Source organism: Haemaphysalis longicornis, unplaced genomic scaffold (genome assembly GCF_048455015.1).
Source record: "Haemaphysalis longicornis isolate Haplotype H1 unplaced genomic scaffold, Haemaphysalis longicornis Haplotype H1 scaffold_3, whole genome shotgun sequence".
NCBI lineage: Eukaryota > Metazoa > Arthropoda > Arachnida > Ixodida > Ixodidae > Haemaphysalis > Haemaphysalis longicornis.
In genome coordinates, this window is record NW_027526335.1 from 231,061,198 (window position 1) to 231,077,288 (window position 16,091).

General features: G+C 47.3%; 1 protein-coding gene across 6 annotated transcripts in view; it reads right to left on the bottom strand.

Moving 5' to 3' along the window:
- LOC144176041 (uncharacterized) overlaps window positions 1-9,909 on the bottom strand; it is a 90,771-nt gene extending 80,862 nt beyond the window's left edge. For 2 of the 6 annotated variants that reach the window (XR_013323760.1, XM_077705162.1), the window contains exons 1-2: window positions 9,679-9,905; window positions 9,004-9,158 (exon numbers count right to left, since the gene is read on the bottom strand). Coding sequence is in view for 4 of the 6 variants with exons in the window: in XM_077705162.1 (XP_077561288.1) it covers window positions 9,004-9,158; window positions 9,679-9,759 (236 nt within the window). In the remaining 2 variants the exon portion in view is untranslated. Of the gene's footprint in view, window positions 1-9,003; window positions 9,159-9,678 lie in introns of all 6 variants that reach the window. The other 4 variants (XM_077705160.1, XM_077705161.1, XM_077705159.1 and 1 more) reach the window with 4 other exon arrangements.
- Window positions 9,910-16,091: the final 6,182 nt, after the last annotated feature.

The window sequence follows — 16,091 nt, forward strand, 5'->3', positions numbered from 1 at the left end:
ATCAAGGATGCCTTCGCGCATAAGCAGTATTGTTTAACTGTGTTTTTCGACCTTGAGAAGGCATACGACACCGCTTGGCGTTATGGGATCCTTAGTGACCTCAACTCATTCGGTGTTTCGGGTAACATGTTGAACACTCTTGTTAGTTACTTGTCAGACAGAACGTTTCGAGTAAGAGTTGGTTGTGCACTCTCAAGGGTTCACGTGCAAGAAAATGGCGTGCCACAAGGTGGCGTGTTGAGCTGCACTGTCTTCATAGTAAAAATGAACTCTCTTGGTAAGGCACTGCCACCTACAATCTATTATTCCATGTGTAGATGACGTCCAGATATCCTATAAATCATGCAATATGTCAATCTGCGAACGTCAAGTCCAGCTTGGTGTAAAAAAACTTGCCGGCTGGGCAGACAAGAATGGTTTTAAATTGAATCCTGTAAAAAGCTCCTGCGTTGTGTTCTCCAGGAAGCACGGGGTCCATATGGACCCAGACATTACTCTTAATGGCGTGTCGCTTCCTGTGAACAAGGAGCACAAGTTTTTAGGTGTGGTGTTTAACCACAAACTCACATTCATTCCCCACATCAAGGAACTTAAGCATAAATGTCTCAAAACAATGAATATCCTTAAGGTTCTCTCCCACCAATCCTATGGTTCCGATAAAGAACTCCTGCTGCGCTTGTATGCTGCTTTGGTTGAGTCTCATTTGGACTATGGCAGGGTGGTGTATGGGTCGGCGAGTAAAACAGCGTTACGAATGCTTGACCCAGTGCTACACTTGGGGCTTCGTCTCGTCTCGGGTGCTTTTCGCACTAGCCCTGTCGAGAGTCTGTATGTCGAGTGGGAAAAGTGGAGCCTTGAGAACCAACGAACGTACATGGACTTGCTATATGCTTTTAAAAGTTAATCACTGAATAATCATCCTTTTATCCTGTCTTTGACGATAGATCAACATCTCTGCTCTTTGTAAATCGCCCATCCGTTCCTCTGCCCTTTTCACTTAGAGTGAGAGAGCCTCGGATCTCGGTGCTTCGTTTTTAGATGTATATAGGTCATTCTTTTCAAACAGTTTACCGCCTTGGCAAGTTCGCCCTGTGTCGTGCGACCTTTCTTTTATGAGACTTGACAAAAATCGGGTACCACGAGCTGCAATACTGCAGCACTTTCTGTCTTTGCAGTTTAAATACACATGTGCAGAATTTTATAGTGACGCTTCTAAAACCGCCACTATGGTGTCGTGCGCTGCTCATGGTCCAAATTTAAATGCAGCCAGAACCATGAGCGTGCACACAACATTTTTTTCAGCAGAAGCGTATGAAAGTTTACTGATTGTACGACACATTCGTGAAAATCAAATTCCCAATTCCATCATCTATACAGATTCTTTGAGGGTTGTTCGCGCACTGTCATCGCACAAGCCCCCCAAAAACCACATAGTTAATCTTGTATTCAGCACTATCATGTCCGTGTATGCACAAAAGCATCCGCTGGTCCTCTGCTGGGTCCCAGGACACGCAGGGATCGCTGGGAGCGAGTTGGCAGACGAGAGGGCAGCTGCTGCTGCACTCAGGAACACTGTGGACATTACAACGATACCCTACACACACCTCAAGCCACACATAAGACAACACCTGCGCAGAACATGGCAAACACACTGGGATGAACAGACAGACAACAAACTACATGTAATAAAGCCACACTTGGGACGGTACACAGCTGATTCACACAACAGACACACGGAAGTCGCCTTGGGTAGGGTGCGGATAGGGCACACCCATGCAACGCACTCGTATCTGCTGACGGGATCTTCTAGACCCCAGTGCGGCAGGTGCGGAGAGGCCCTATCCGTAGTGCACATACTAATCACATGCAAGGCACTTCACACAACACGACACAAACACTTCATTGAACTCTACAGACAACATATCCCACAACATCCATCGCTGTTTCTAGGTGACGATGCCATTGTTTCTGTGAAACGTGTGTTTGAGTATTTGTCAGACGTTAAGCTTTTAAACCTCATTTCCTATCACGCATAATCAAATCAAATCTGGCCCTATACACCAGCCATCACCATTATCTTTAACTGATTTTACTATGTTCGGTTGACACGCTTTTTTTTACTTACCCTTGTGTGGTAATCACTTCTCTTCATTAAATAACCTCTTCTCTGGCGCTCTTTGCCCTCGTTGGCTTTGCGCCATTAAACAGTAATCATCATCATCAAGATCTTATGCAGATACCCTTCCTCTGAAGGTATATGTTGCTTTCAAAAGTACTTGCCAGTTTGTATACAGAAACGATTCCTCTGACGGCATCTGTCGCCTTCCCATCGCGCGAGCTTCGACTGGCCAAGAGTGCCAGGGGCCTAGCGCTTTGTGGCCGAACAAAAGAACAAAAAAAATCAACATTGCGTATTCTTCTCGCCCTTGAACTATGTTAGCCAAGATCAGGGTGCTGGGGTTCCAGATCGAGTGCAACCGCCGGAACAACGACACGGTCACCCGACTGGTAGGCAAGGTAGCGGCCGCAACGCAGCTGGTCAAGCGAGTGGCGAACAGAAGATCCGGGATGAGGGAGGACAGCCTGCTCAGACTTATCCAGTCCTTCGCGATAAGTCACGTCGCCTACGCGGCGTCCTTCCTCAACTGGTTGCTTCAGGAGCGCAACCTCCTGAACGCGGCCATGAGCATGGCGTACAAGGCAGCCATAGGCGTGCTCGAACGCGCGTGCACGGAGGAGATCTTCCAGCTGGGAATACATAACACGCTGGAGGAGATCATGGAAGCCCAGAGGGTCGGCCAGATAGAGCGGCTCAATGGTTCGCGAACGGGGAGGACCATTCTCGCTCGGCTCGGAATGGAGGCGGTGGCCTACCCTCGGAGCCTCGGCAAGCAGGAAGAGGGCGAAGTCTCGGCGGCAGTCCTAAACGCCGTCCGACTGTACCCGTTACCCGACTTACAACGCGGACACGAGAGCGGCCGGAGCGAAGGCTGTGTTGGAACATCACCTGAACGTTCCGAGCACCAGATTCGTCGACGCCGCGGAGTACGGCGACCGCCGGTGCTTCGTGGCGGTAGTTATACACAGGAAGACGGGAGTCAAGGTGAACGCCGCTAGCATCGTCACGAGACACGCGCAGCGAGCGGAAGAGCTGGCCATCGTCCTGGCCATCGCGGACCCAGAGACGACGACGGTGCTTAGCGACTGAGAGTGCGGTACGCAATTTCGCCAAGGGTTAACTTGGCTGTGCGGTGAAGCATTGCGGGTGCTCGAGCGGGTGAACAACGATGGACGCAAAGTGGCAATCAAGTGGTTCCCCGCCCACACGGAAAACGAGGTATCGGAACTCGCCACACACCACAACGAGAAGGCGAACGCAGTCGCGCTAGGATTAGCTGGCCGCGCGGCAGCAGTGGAACCGTCTGCAGAGTGGTGGACGGAGACGAAGGAGAGGTACGATACCTTTCAGGGTATCGCCAAATGTTATTCAAATAGTAGGAGGGTGCTGGCACCGCCTCACCCTGAGCTAACCAGGGAGGATACGTCTACTTTGTTCAGACAGCTGCAGACAACCCTGCACTGATGACCCCGGGCGGCGTATTCCCAAACCGTATCCCGTAGGGGCCCAGGCCGACCACACCCCCTTCAAACGGCGACGTCACAGCGTGACGTCACTTTCTCTTCGTGCACCACTTCATGCGACGTGGATTTTTTTTTCTCTCTCGTTTTGGGCAGCGGCCGATGGTTTCGCTCCGTGTGCGAGGCTGGGGCTGAGGCGCTGGGGAGCTGACGCACATTTAGTAGAAGCTAAAGGCCCAAGCATATGCAGCGGACTTTCGTTGTTTTCTCACGTGGCGACGCGAGCTGACGCGCGAGCAACGCTGAAAGCAGCGGAAAGCTGGCAGCGGCGGTCGGGTTTCACGTCCTTCTCGTGCTTTGAGTCATTCCTTTCCGCAGAAGAGAATCAATTTATTTTAAATACGATAGTCTTTCTTGGGCTACTTAAACCCAGAAATTTTGGTCTGTCTGTATGTCTGTCTGTCTGTCCGTCTGTCTGTCTGTAACTCGATTCAGCCACCCGGCAAAAGTAGAATGCTTACTGCGCAATAGTCTTATGTACTCACAGCCACATGTAAACGTCTAAGCACGGTTTATATGTTCATACTTCTCAACTTTGTTGAACAAGAACAAGACATTACGCAAATATAAGACAGGAAGTTAGTACACAAGTGATATTTACAGTGTTCCTTTATTAAAAAATTCATGGTTGCTTGGTTGTTCGATAGCAAATGATATTCTACATCTACTGCAGAAAACCGCCGCCTCCTGGCGGCATAAGAAACATCACGCGGCAACAGCAACGAAAGGTTACACTAGCTAGATTCCAAGTTCTGCTAGGAACGCACGTGGAGCACGGCCACGCGGCTCTATAAACCTTCTAGTCGGTCGCCTCCATTCATGCGCGTCTCCGCCGTACTGCAGCGCTGGCATCGACGAACCCGGCCTGTAGCAGTGGAACGCGGTAAATTCAAATCGCCTGGCGCAAACCTTTAGTGTGTTTACTTTGGAATGAGCGCGACGATACAGGAACAGCATTAGAGGTGAGCGGGAAAGCAAAGGGGGGCATTTACTTGGGAAATGTCTACAAAGACTATCGTCTTTTGACGTCATTTGCAACGAAAGTAGTAGATACGCCGCCAATTTTTGTAACTTTCGGTTATCGGCTGCGTTGAGACAAATTGCAAGCTACTTCTCTTCGAAAGTGCTCATTCATTTGTGGCTTGTTTGGTTTTCATCGGGGAGGTCGGGTATTTGCGATAGCTTTTTAGAGTTAAATAAGGGAGCTCTGGCTACGTCGCTTGTAGTATTAGCATGATGGAGCTTGGCTGCAAGATTGGTGCGTGGCGACCGAGCCTTATCAACGCCAGAATGCTAGCGGCGCATGCCATTCCATTTGTTGCTACCGTGGCTTGCGTAGGGAAGACCGAGGTTTTGCGATAGCTTATCTTGACTCAAACAAGGGGGCTGTGGTTGCATCGCTTGTAGTAATAGCATATCTGCCCTCGGATCCAAGATGGGTGCGTAAGAAACAAGCGTTACCACGGCTAAAATCTCTCAAACATGACCTGGCGTGGTCGAGCGGTTGCGCGCTTGTGTGCTGGCGTTTTATTTTGAAAGTCCATGGTTCGAATCTTGGCGAAGCCTCATTTTTTTGCAATGAGGGTTTCACCGGCTTTTTTTTTCTTCTTCAAGCTAAACAAAGGGGGCCGAGTGCCTTGCCGTTTAACTTACAAGGGACGTTCGACGGTACCCTCAGTATCAAGGCAGCCACGAAATTTGCATTGCTCACACTTTGAATACCCATGAAGCTGCAGTCGGTACATAACATCAAGGTTAAATCAAGTAGCAAGTAAAGTTGTGCTAAGTGCTTTTTCGTTCATCATCCTATCTTACTTTATTCAGATTTGAAGGTAATGACACAATTATAAAAACGGATCAACACGCTCGCTGATGTTAACAGCAGATGAACGACCGACGTACGCGTGTGCTTTCGACCGATTGGGAGCAAACGTTCTACGCTTCGGTACGGAATCAAAAAGACCACCCAAGATCAAAAAAACATTTTTGTCTTCACTGTAATGAACGAGAGTGTTCGCTTTCAGGAATGTGAACAATGACCACATGTACGTGAAAAAGCGTCCGCCTGCGCGCGCACTTAGAGCAACGCGCCCAGCGCTAGCTTAACTAGGAACAGGATGGAAAACGAGCGTCTGCAGGCTCGCAAAAGAGTGCGGAGAATGAGAAGCGAGAACAGGTATGCAAAGGTATACTTCATGCTTGAAGCTTCCCAGCGCGTACGTCATGCTCGCGCACGGAGCGAAACCATAGACACCGCGAAGCAGCGCGACCACAAAAGACCAAACAATTTTTTGTCTTTACTTTAATGAGAGTGCTTTCCGGAACGTATAGGTACGAAAAGGTTAAAGTCCTAACCACATGGACGCGAAATCACGCGTCGCGCGAGCGTCGTTCGGCGGCAACGCACAGACACGGGTTCTTTCAATCGCGATTGAAGTGAATCGCGATCGAGTTTTTGAACGCGCTCGACGCACTCCCGCTGCTACACGGCACGTTTCAATCGCGATTGAGAAGTTTCACCGGTTGCATTCGTGTACGCCAGATGGCGCCAGAGGGCCCGCTTTCCGCTGCTTTCTCGCGCTGCGTCGACGCCGATATCTGGCGAGCGTAGACATGCGGCGTTGCGCGCACGCCAGCTCGCGTTGCCACGCGAGAAAACGCCGAAAGTACGCTTCATGTGGTTGGGTCTTTAACTTCTACTTAATGTGCGTCAGCTCCCCAGCGCCGCAGCCCCAGCTTCGCGCACGGAGCGAAGCCATCGGCCGCCGCCCAAAACGAGAAAAAAAAAAAAAAAAAAAACCCACGTCGCATAAGTCGCGCTCGAAGAGAAAGTGACGTCACGCTGTGATGTCGCCGTTTGAAGGGGGTGTGGTCGGCCTGGGCCCCTACGGGATATGGTTTGGGAATACGCCCCCGGGCGCCCTCAAACCCATACAGGCAGAACTCTCTACGGACGACACGTGCGTATTGTGGAACAATACTAGGGCCTCGAGCGCCCATTTGCTGTGGGACTGCGAAGTGCGAGCTAACGAGGCGGCAACCAGGAGAGACCTACCGCTTTGGATCCAAGATGCAGTGCGCAGTTATGACAAGGACACCCAACTATCAGCCGCCCAGCAGGTCCTGGCAGCCCTCGAAAAGCAGCACCGGAGTGAAAGCTGCGGCGCGACGCCCTCCCTTACGGGGCAGCGGCGTCCAACCCCGTAGCGAGTAGCGATGGGGTGACGCCGCCGCCCCGCAAGGAAGGGCGTCGCCCCGCAGCTTTCACTCCGGCGAAGGGGTGACGTAGGGATCGACGAGTGGCTACGTCCGGGCGCAGTGTCCAGTGCGCAGTGTAGTCTTGCCGGGCGCAGTGTAGTCTTCCTTCCTTCCTTCCTTCCTTCCTTCCTTCCTTCCTTCCCTGCAATAATGGTCCCCCCCCCCTCCACCTACCCACAGGATAATCTTGCGACCCTTTCTTTTTGACGCGTATGCATTAATCTTGGTTCATACTTCCGGCCAAAAGTTGAAACAAGTCGCCACAAAAGAGCATGTATCGGTAGTACCCCTCCAACGAACTAAAACTGTTGGCGTTAGTCATACATGCGTTAGTCATTAGTCAGCTCAAAGGAAACCTTAGACACATTTGAGGCAAAATATAGGTGCTTAACCTGTAGCGCCGCTGTTCAATTCAATTAAGAATACACGCTGAGTGGTTTTTACGAGGGAGTAAAAAAAGCTGCTTTCAAAATGGAGAAGAAAGGCCTCCGCACGTGCGAAATAAATGCGAGCACAAAAGAAGAGCACAGCCCTCGCTCGTGTCGTTCCCGGCAGAAGAAGCTGTAGATAAAGAAAAGGATGCGGTCTTGGAAAAGATGGCGTGCGGGCAGTGGGAAGGCGGGAAACTTGAAATCAATAGAACAAATCTCCATTGAAATCATTGAGAGAGGAACGAGGTGGGACAGGAAGAGCGGTGGGTGGGTAAGCGGATAAGGGGTTACGTGGAACAGTCGACAGACCACTATTGTCTTTCGACGACATTTTCTGTGAACCGAGCAAATACACTCGCAATGTTTACTATTGTCGTATTTCTATGTCTTGTGTTTTTTTTTCACTATTGTTTTACCAAGTACCCCTACTTTTCAATATACAGATACTGCAGGCCCTTCACAGATCCGAGCATGGCATAAAAATCAATAAAAAATTAATAAGAGTTAACTTCACTACGTATGGGTGTTTGTGGAACTTCACGGCATTGTACGGTTGCCGCTTTTCACTATTCTTTTATGTGTTTTGCTTTATGCTCTTTGTCTTGTCAAGGCGGCGTGCAATATGTATATTCTTGTTTAAATACGTTAGTTAAATTGTGCTAAATTGCTCATTTTTTATAGGTTATGTGTAATCTCCTTCGGCCGGTTATCTTCATTTACTTTATTGTAACGAATAAATATATGAGCTTCCCCGATTGCGAATTTTAAAGCAATATTGTAAAGCGTTATACGGCTGGAGCTTTTTCACATGTTTCAGTTTTTTTTTTGTTTTCGTGTAATGGGGACGGGGTATAGGATGCATATTTTTTTATTTTGTTATAACTTATAATATTTTTTCAATCGTATTCTTTCTATTTTTCGAATATTTGCTTCAACAAATAATTTCTATTCGCACTACTATAACGATTAAAGTTGTTACTTGACCTTTGACAATTACGTATTTTTGTACAAATGTAAGCTTGCCCAGAGGGTTGGGGCTGCGGGGTATCTGTAAAGGAATGCCTTAATTAAAAGGAGGGTATGCCCAGTCGTCAAATCAGTTTTACCATTGTACACAGAAAGGCATCGGAGATCCCTGCCCAGTGGAGAGACGAGGAGCTCATCAGCCGGCGGTTGGCCCAGGAACACCGTTGTGGCCTTTACTTTGAAACTTCTCGCCTCGGTAGGTAACAACTTGAGTGTGGGGGGCCCGCGGTACGCTCTGTCGCCACTTACAACCACCAAAATTGCTTAAGTCGCTGCTTCCGGGGAGTTACTATATTGAAATAAACACAAACGGCTTTACGTCGATAATCAGAGGTATAAGACTACCGCAAGACAAGAAAAATGTAGAACGCGTCATCCCTTTGGAAAATGCTTATATACTCACAAAGGGTTCGTCAGGCCACATCGTATTACTTGCAGAATCTATTGCATGCGGGCAAACAACACTCATAAAACCTCCTTCGTGATCGCAATGAACGTAACGTACAGGTAATATCGCTGAAAGTGTAGAGCGAAAACTGCGTACACAAATTAGGCGCCCTTCAAATGCAGTAAGCACGCCGAGCTCAGGCCAAAGGCCTGCGCGCCGATGAAGAGCCGTGCGAGGCTGAGTATAACGAAGGACACTTACAATGCGTCTGCGAAGAAGTTTCCTATTTCCACATTGCTGTATTCTGCTGACGTTCTGTTCGTTCGAATTAGGTAGAAGCAATCTCGAGGGTCGAGGAACATTGTGTTCTTCATGTTGTGGTACACCGTGAGGTATTTTGTACCAACTCCAATAGCCTGCAATGCGTGGTACAAGTTTCTGTGTGGAGTCGATGCACTCTATAACACGAGTCGTCATTAAACACTTTGTTTAAGATGCTCAGTATTAATGTAGATGCTAATGTCAACTAACGATTCAGAGGTAAAGAAAGCCTTCTTCTTGGCACCAAAACTCCGCTATGATGCATATTTATCTAAATAATATATTGTAATCTTCTCGTAAGCATATTTGTCCCTCTTTAAAGTAATTTGTACTAACCTATGCATGTGGCAGGTTTTGTGCAAATACTTTAGCCGCGAGTATTCCTGATCAGAATGTACATTATTACTTTAGCGATGCGCTAAATGACTGTTGGTTCGCTTGCTTGTTTTATGGAATGATTTCGCGAAGAAGAATATTCTTAAAACGTACGACTTAAAAAACTCATTGCTTTTGTAGCACTGAAGTGTTACACATTTTGTTCTAATTGCACTCGTACAGAATACACGTTTTGCACCTTTCGCACTTCTCTGCCGTGCAGGGCGAACGATCACATACCTTTTCCACGTCTGGACCGCACCTTTCTGACCCAAAAATGGCAGCTATGATAACAGGAAACACGTCAGTCAGTATCTTCATTTTCCTACGTTATTCAAAAATTGTTCCAGTGAATAAAAACAGGGCGCGTTCTTCATCAAAAGGCGGTATCTTGGACATCATAAGGCACAAGCGACGAAGGCTAATAGGGCATGACTCAAAATTGCCAATGCGACGTGGGAGTTATGTTGCACTTTTCCTTTTGTCTGGTTCTGGGGACAAAATGTCATCTGCTATGATGGAAAGACTATTGTTTTGCAGAGAAAAAGAAGTAGCATCGGCATGGTGCCGCACAGCTGCAGTGTTTCGAGTCTGAAATCCAAGTATACAGAAAACGCGAAATATTTCGCACAAGTGAGATTCGCGCGTAGCTAGAGCAGTGCGTTGCACAAGCGCGCACAGACTACTATTACACCGCTCGAAACAATGGGCTTAATGCTATGAAATTATATGGTATTGTCTGTAGTAAATGTTAAAAGCTAGTGACCATCTATAAAGCTGCTTCATTTTTATGCTTACGCAACAGTTCGATCTCACTTCGAGTGATAAGTATATACGCTCAAAGTGGGGCTAACAGAAAATATATAACACGTACGAACCATCGAGCATCATCTCTCTGTTATATCCAACCAAGAACTTATGTGACATGCGTGTGAGTTACGCCATTCATTTTTTCCGAGCTCTGAAATTAACAGCAGCCTCGCCACGACTGTTCGGACGCTGGCATGTCACTGCTGTTCGCGGAGCGAGTTATGGCTTCTGCTTCATGCGATTCAAAACACTGGCTGATGGTTAAACGACAAGCGCTGCAGCTTAGCTGGTAAAAATGGTTGAAACTTATAATCATGGTTCACATATGGCATGTCGGCTGAAAAAAAAAGCATTTGGAAGTGGATTCGGGGTTCGCCCTGTTCGCGGAATGACGAACTGTTTACGTAGAGCCAGTGCAAAAGAAATTCGCGCTGCTCGCCGTCAGGAGGAGGACGATTGAATTAATTTGGAGTAACAGTTTGTTTTGGTTCCTTGACGATGGGAGGTCTTTTTATTCCAGAAATCTCTGAGAGGTCGCTGCATGGCAGGCCTGTTTGACCTCGGATAGTTTTCTGGTGCAGGTTTGTTTCCCTTTTTTTGTTTTCATTTTGAGGGAACATATATATTTTTTTGACGTGCTGTCTACCATGCCTTCCCACTGATCGTGGCTGAGGAGGAGACGGGGAAAGAGAAGTATGGGAGCATTCCCAGCTCATGTTGTACAGGGTGCAGGGGTCAGGGCGGAATTGGAATTGTCGGTGGTGGAGTAAGAGGTGGGGTTGATGGCGCGGAGGAGTGCGCAGTGCGGGTATGGCTTCGTTTGAAGTCGGTAGCAGGTGGTGGATTCTTCCTTGGTTAGCTTGTAGTGGGGCGGGGGTAGAGTGTGATGTTCGGTGCGGTAGCGTTGGAGTACATCCTTGTATGTTCTATGTGACAGCGGAATGCTGGGGGGGATGTCCTGTAGATATGCACGCGAACAGTGGCGTGAGCCGTCTCTTTCTCCTTAGTACACGTATTTTCGGGGTGCAGAGATTGGATAATTACGGGATGTATTATTGGATGCGGAGGGCTGAGGGGGCAATAAGGCCGGTGATGTAATGCGGTTGCGGAATTTTCGGGGATGACAATTAGGGAGTTCAGTTCTCTTCCTTGATAATTTAAAGTTGCAACTGCGAAGGCTTGCTTGGAGAGGTGTTCGATTGCGTCAACGCACGGCGGGTCTGGACGCGCTCACAAGCTCTGCGCTCACTCGCCGTCAGGGCTGCCAACCTGCGAAGCCACTTTTCCCCTAGCTCAGATGAAAGAAATTCCCTAGATTTCCCTAGATTTTTCTGAATGCGGTTATCAGATGTTTTCTGTCAGGTATTCTGTTCTAGTTGCATCTGGGGCGGGAGCAGCTGGCTATGACTGGTTGCTTTGAAGGCCCTGTTTTAGCATGCACTAAAATATCTTTTAGATTCCTGTTTCTCCGGTAGGTAACTCTTGGTGCTTCCGGGAAAGTCTTTTTAAGTCGTTCGTTACTGGCTAAAATGGGGTAGTACTTCCGCAGTATATTGTTTACGTTTGGGAGGGCGTTTGAAATTTAGTTATTAGGGCAGTCGGCCTGGCGCTTTCGTTTTGTCGCTGTTTGTTGAGCACGTCATCCCTTTTGAGATTAGACGCACGTTGGTACGCCTAATCGAGCGAGCTTTTCGGGTGGTTCCTGTTCATAAGGGTGGACTTGAGTTCGTTTAGGTGCTCTACGTAGTCGCTGTCACACTGCATACTCTTCTAAGCCTGCTGGCTTGTCCTACAAAGTTGCCTTGCTTGCAGTGTCTCGGGTGATGGCTTTTATAATCTAGGTACTGCTGCCTGTCTGTAGGTTTTCTAAAAAGCGTAGTTTTAAGTTTGTGTATGTATGTATGTATGTATGTATGTATGTATGTATGTATGTATGTATGTATGTATGTATGTATGTATGTATGTATGTATGTATGTATGTATGTATGTATGTATGTATGTATGTATGTGTTTCTTGATCATTAAATCTGCAGAAAAGTCTAAACTTGTTTATTCTGAGTCAGTTTTGTCATCTCTAGGTTTATTGAAAGCATTGTTGGCAAAACCAAAAAACAAAAAAGCTAAATTTTGCTGATATCGGTGTGAAAATATATAACAAAAAATGTAAAGAAATTCAGACAATTTTCTAGTAATGCGTAGCATTTTACTGCCACTTGTCTAGAGTGTGAGGTTTTTACAGCCAAACATGGCTATGAGTAGCGAAGACGTCGGAATATTCCATAATTTTAAGCTTTCTATTGTTTCTTTTCGCCACTGATGTAAATACCTGCCATCATAGCGACGAGTTGCCTTTATTTAGCTAATTATGGATTTTTTTTCAGAAGAAGTAAGACCCACTGCAGAGGTGTCCTACTTAGGCTATTCTTACAGGTACTTCCAACGTTATTTCGAGAGCTTTTTCGTTTACTGTTCGGTTTTGAGGGGAGATGTATAAGATGCTTACTTTTGCTTTTGTCAGATTATTTTTGGGCGAATTTTGTTTTTCTGCTTTTCCATTTCTTGGTTTTCCAAAATTGTGTTCAACCAGGTATCTCACGTTACGCTATTATAGCGAACAACTGTTAGCTCCGCCAAATCTGCCCTTTTCTGGAAATGCAGGGCATTAAACGGTCCTAACGAGGTGGGGCACTCGGCGAAGAATGGTATGCATTAAAAAGGGTTTACATCTTCCTCCAACAGATCATGACCTTGGGAATAAAGTCACTCCCCACGATAGTCTCTAATCTGCCACATCCCAAGGCGTCATCTCGCATTGGTGTCCTGAAAGCCAAAATTTGCTCCGACTTGCTAGAACGCCTGCGTCGCCAAGGCGTTACAGCAGCTGGACGAATTCCGATTTCTGGAGACAACCAGGAAATAAAAATACAGAATGTCATCCTTACTTTTGAATTTACTAAATTTGTAAATGCAGGCTTCATCCGTGTTCTCCGCTACTGCCACTGCGTTTATGGCTTCGGGCTTTCATAAAAAAGTGTCTGTTCGCATTCCGCGGCCAAATCAGATACTTTTAAACCTTTGACGTCCTTCTAAAGCGATATCCAAGCTTTTAATCTTTGTCATTCGCGACGTTTCAGTGAATAAGCGCTAGCACTGCTACGACGGTGGCGAAGACGCACCAAAAAGCGCGCATTTGAGGTCGTAAGTTTTTTTTTAACAAAATAAAAAAGGGGGGTAATAAAACAAGAAGTTTTCTTGGTGTTACGGCTGCCGGAACTGACCCCGTGCCGGCCACTTGTTAGAAAGGGGGCACTTGCTTAAAAATAGAGCACTTGTTCAAATAATAAAAACAAACAAAAATCTAATTCGTTCGATGCAGGAAAAGCACCGACACTTATCAGGACACGCGTATAGCGTGAAAAAGCCCGCTGTGTAATTTATTTATAACAGAGTTCCGGTCACAGCACGAGTAAACTGACAAGAAAAGTCGTAGGCGCGAGAGTTCGGGCAAAATTAAAGTGAAATAACGCGGACGCCTGGTAATTTGCTTGATGGCGCGGCTGAGATTAGAAAAGATTTCTTTTCTATTTAGCCCTCTCACAAGACATAATATAACCATAAAATTAAAGTGAAATGCTTATAAAAGTTTTGTTACAACATGGATGTTCGCACATTCAAACACAGCCCACCGAATTTCTTGTAAGCGGCATATCAAAGGTCTCTTTTGCTGCTGTGTTATTTAACCGAAAAATAGACAGGGCTGCATCATAAACACTACAAAACAAGTTTTGGACGGCTCAACATGTTAGGTCTTTTATCTCAACGGATCCTTTGCCCAGCCTCATGAAGAGTTCACGCCCTAGCGGCACCTCCCAGGGTGGGCGGGCGCTTTAGAGCCGCTGCCGGCATCATGATCGTCCACGCGCTATTCTGTTGGCTATTTCAACAGTCTGTACCCTCGGTGGAGGCAGAAGTAATTGCTTTGTTGGAGCGCGCCCAACTTGCGTCACCTGCAGAGATGCACCCGTCGAGGTGAGGCAGTGCGTTTTTCACTATAGTGACCATTGGGAGATCATTGCACCCACCTTGTTGCACCCGCGCGGCACTGGGCTAGTTACGGCAGCCGTCACACCAAGAAAACTCTTTTGTTAACCTGCTTTTTGTCCTTTTTTTGCTTAAAACATGCATGCCCATGCACGCAAAGGGGCGCTTTTTGGCTGGTCTTTGTCACAGGCGTAGCTGTGCTAGCGTCTATTCAGAGAGAGACATCGCTAATAGAAAATAATAAAAACGCGGTGCAGCCCCGTTTGCAGGGTCATAAAACGCCGCGGGGAGTCTCTCGGCGGCCTCGCGCTCACCCCGCCCTAAGCACACTCTAGAGAGTTCGATTCACAAGTCGAAGCTGCTTGGGACCACTGTGCGAGACCACTGGCCGTATTTGGGTCCACGCGTTTGGGACCCCTGGTCTAGAGGCTTCATACAGCTGTCAACAGTGCTCGAACGAGGTCGAGGAAGTAATAAATTTCATGCCCCTCCACACATACGACGACCCCAACAATGGTGGCCCCGGCTGCCCTCACACCAGCCAGCATCTTGGCCGGCAGTCGTCTGACCACACTGCCACTGCATGAAGAAATGTTCTTTGAAAGCCGCGCGACTTCGTTTCGAGGGCTATGGCCGAAACGAAAACAGTAGCTACATCTGCTCCTGAAGGTTGGGTGCAAGGAATACTTGGGCGAGCTTCGTTCGGCCTACGCCTCAAAGCAAACGAAGGGGGGGGGGACAGTTTATCGAACGCTGTTTTATCGAAAGCCGTTTTATCGAGCCCGTTTTATCGAATGCCGTTTTATCGAACGGCGTTTTATCGGCGGACGTTTTATCGAAGCCGTTTTATCGAAACTGTTTTTGCTCAGCCTTTTCATTTGGAAATTCTGCAGTATATTTTTGTCGTTTCCTCTATGCTACGTAATTCAAAAAGATTGTCTCCACAGCGCTTGCTTAATATTTCCCAAAATTTGTAGTATTTATAGTAGACGCCTTTTATTTGCTGCATGCTTTTAATGTTTTTGGGATGCGCAAGGTTTCTTTCCGTCGATTTCTTGTTCGGTTCATTGTGCAGGCGGAACTTCTATACCGACTCTCTGTCTCTGTATAGTCCCCCACCTGATCCGCAGCATACAAGCCATTGTAGCGTATAGGCTATATTGCCCTGATATGCTTCTCAATGTTTTCTACTCCACCTTTGTATAACCACATAATCATTTTGCCGCGTGTGTTTAGGTAAGTAACGCACTTCTTGGCGCTTGAGCAACCTCGTCGCGGTGGCTCAAGGGCTTAGGCGGTGTTAGTGACTCTGCGCTATGCTGCTGAGCCCAAGGTCGCGGGTTTGATCCCGGCCGCGGTGTGCGCTTTTCGGGTGAAGGCGAAAAGCGATAATCCCAGTGTGTCAAAATGTAGCGCGCGTCAAAGATTTCTAAGTGGTCAAAATTAATCCGGAGCCTTCAACTATACGGCATTACTCGTTGCCGAGGTCTTTCTTGAACGCGTTAAACCCCAAAATCAATCAAATCAGTGCTTGTGCGTCCAGTGTCAAAACTTAAAATTCGACGGCTAGTAAAAACCTGCTCCGACATATGTATTTCGAGCTCTTTTGATGAGTTTCCATATGCCGAGTTGGCTGTGACGGGTTCACCTGTGAGTTCTCTAGACTCCACCACCTCTGTTGGGGCCTCACTTTCATTTCTTTGAGAAGTTCTTGGCACGAGATTTCTCCAGATGCAAGCAATGTGACCACATGGTCCGCGTAGGAGTTGCGTGCAAACCACGTGACTTGAAAAAATGGGGGA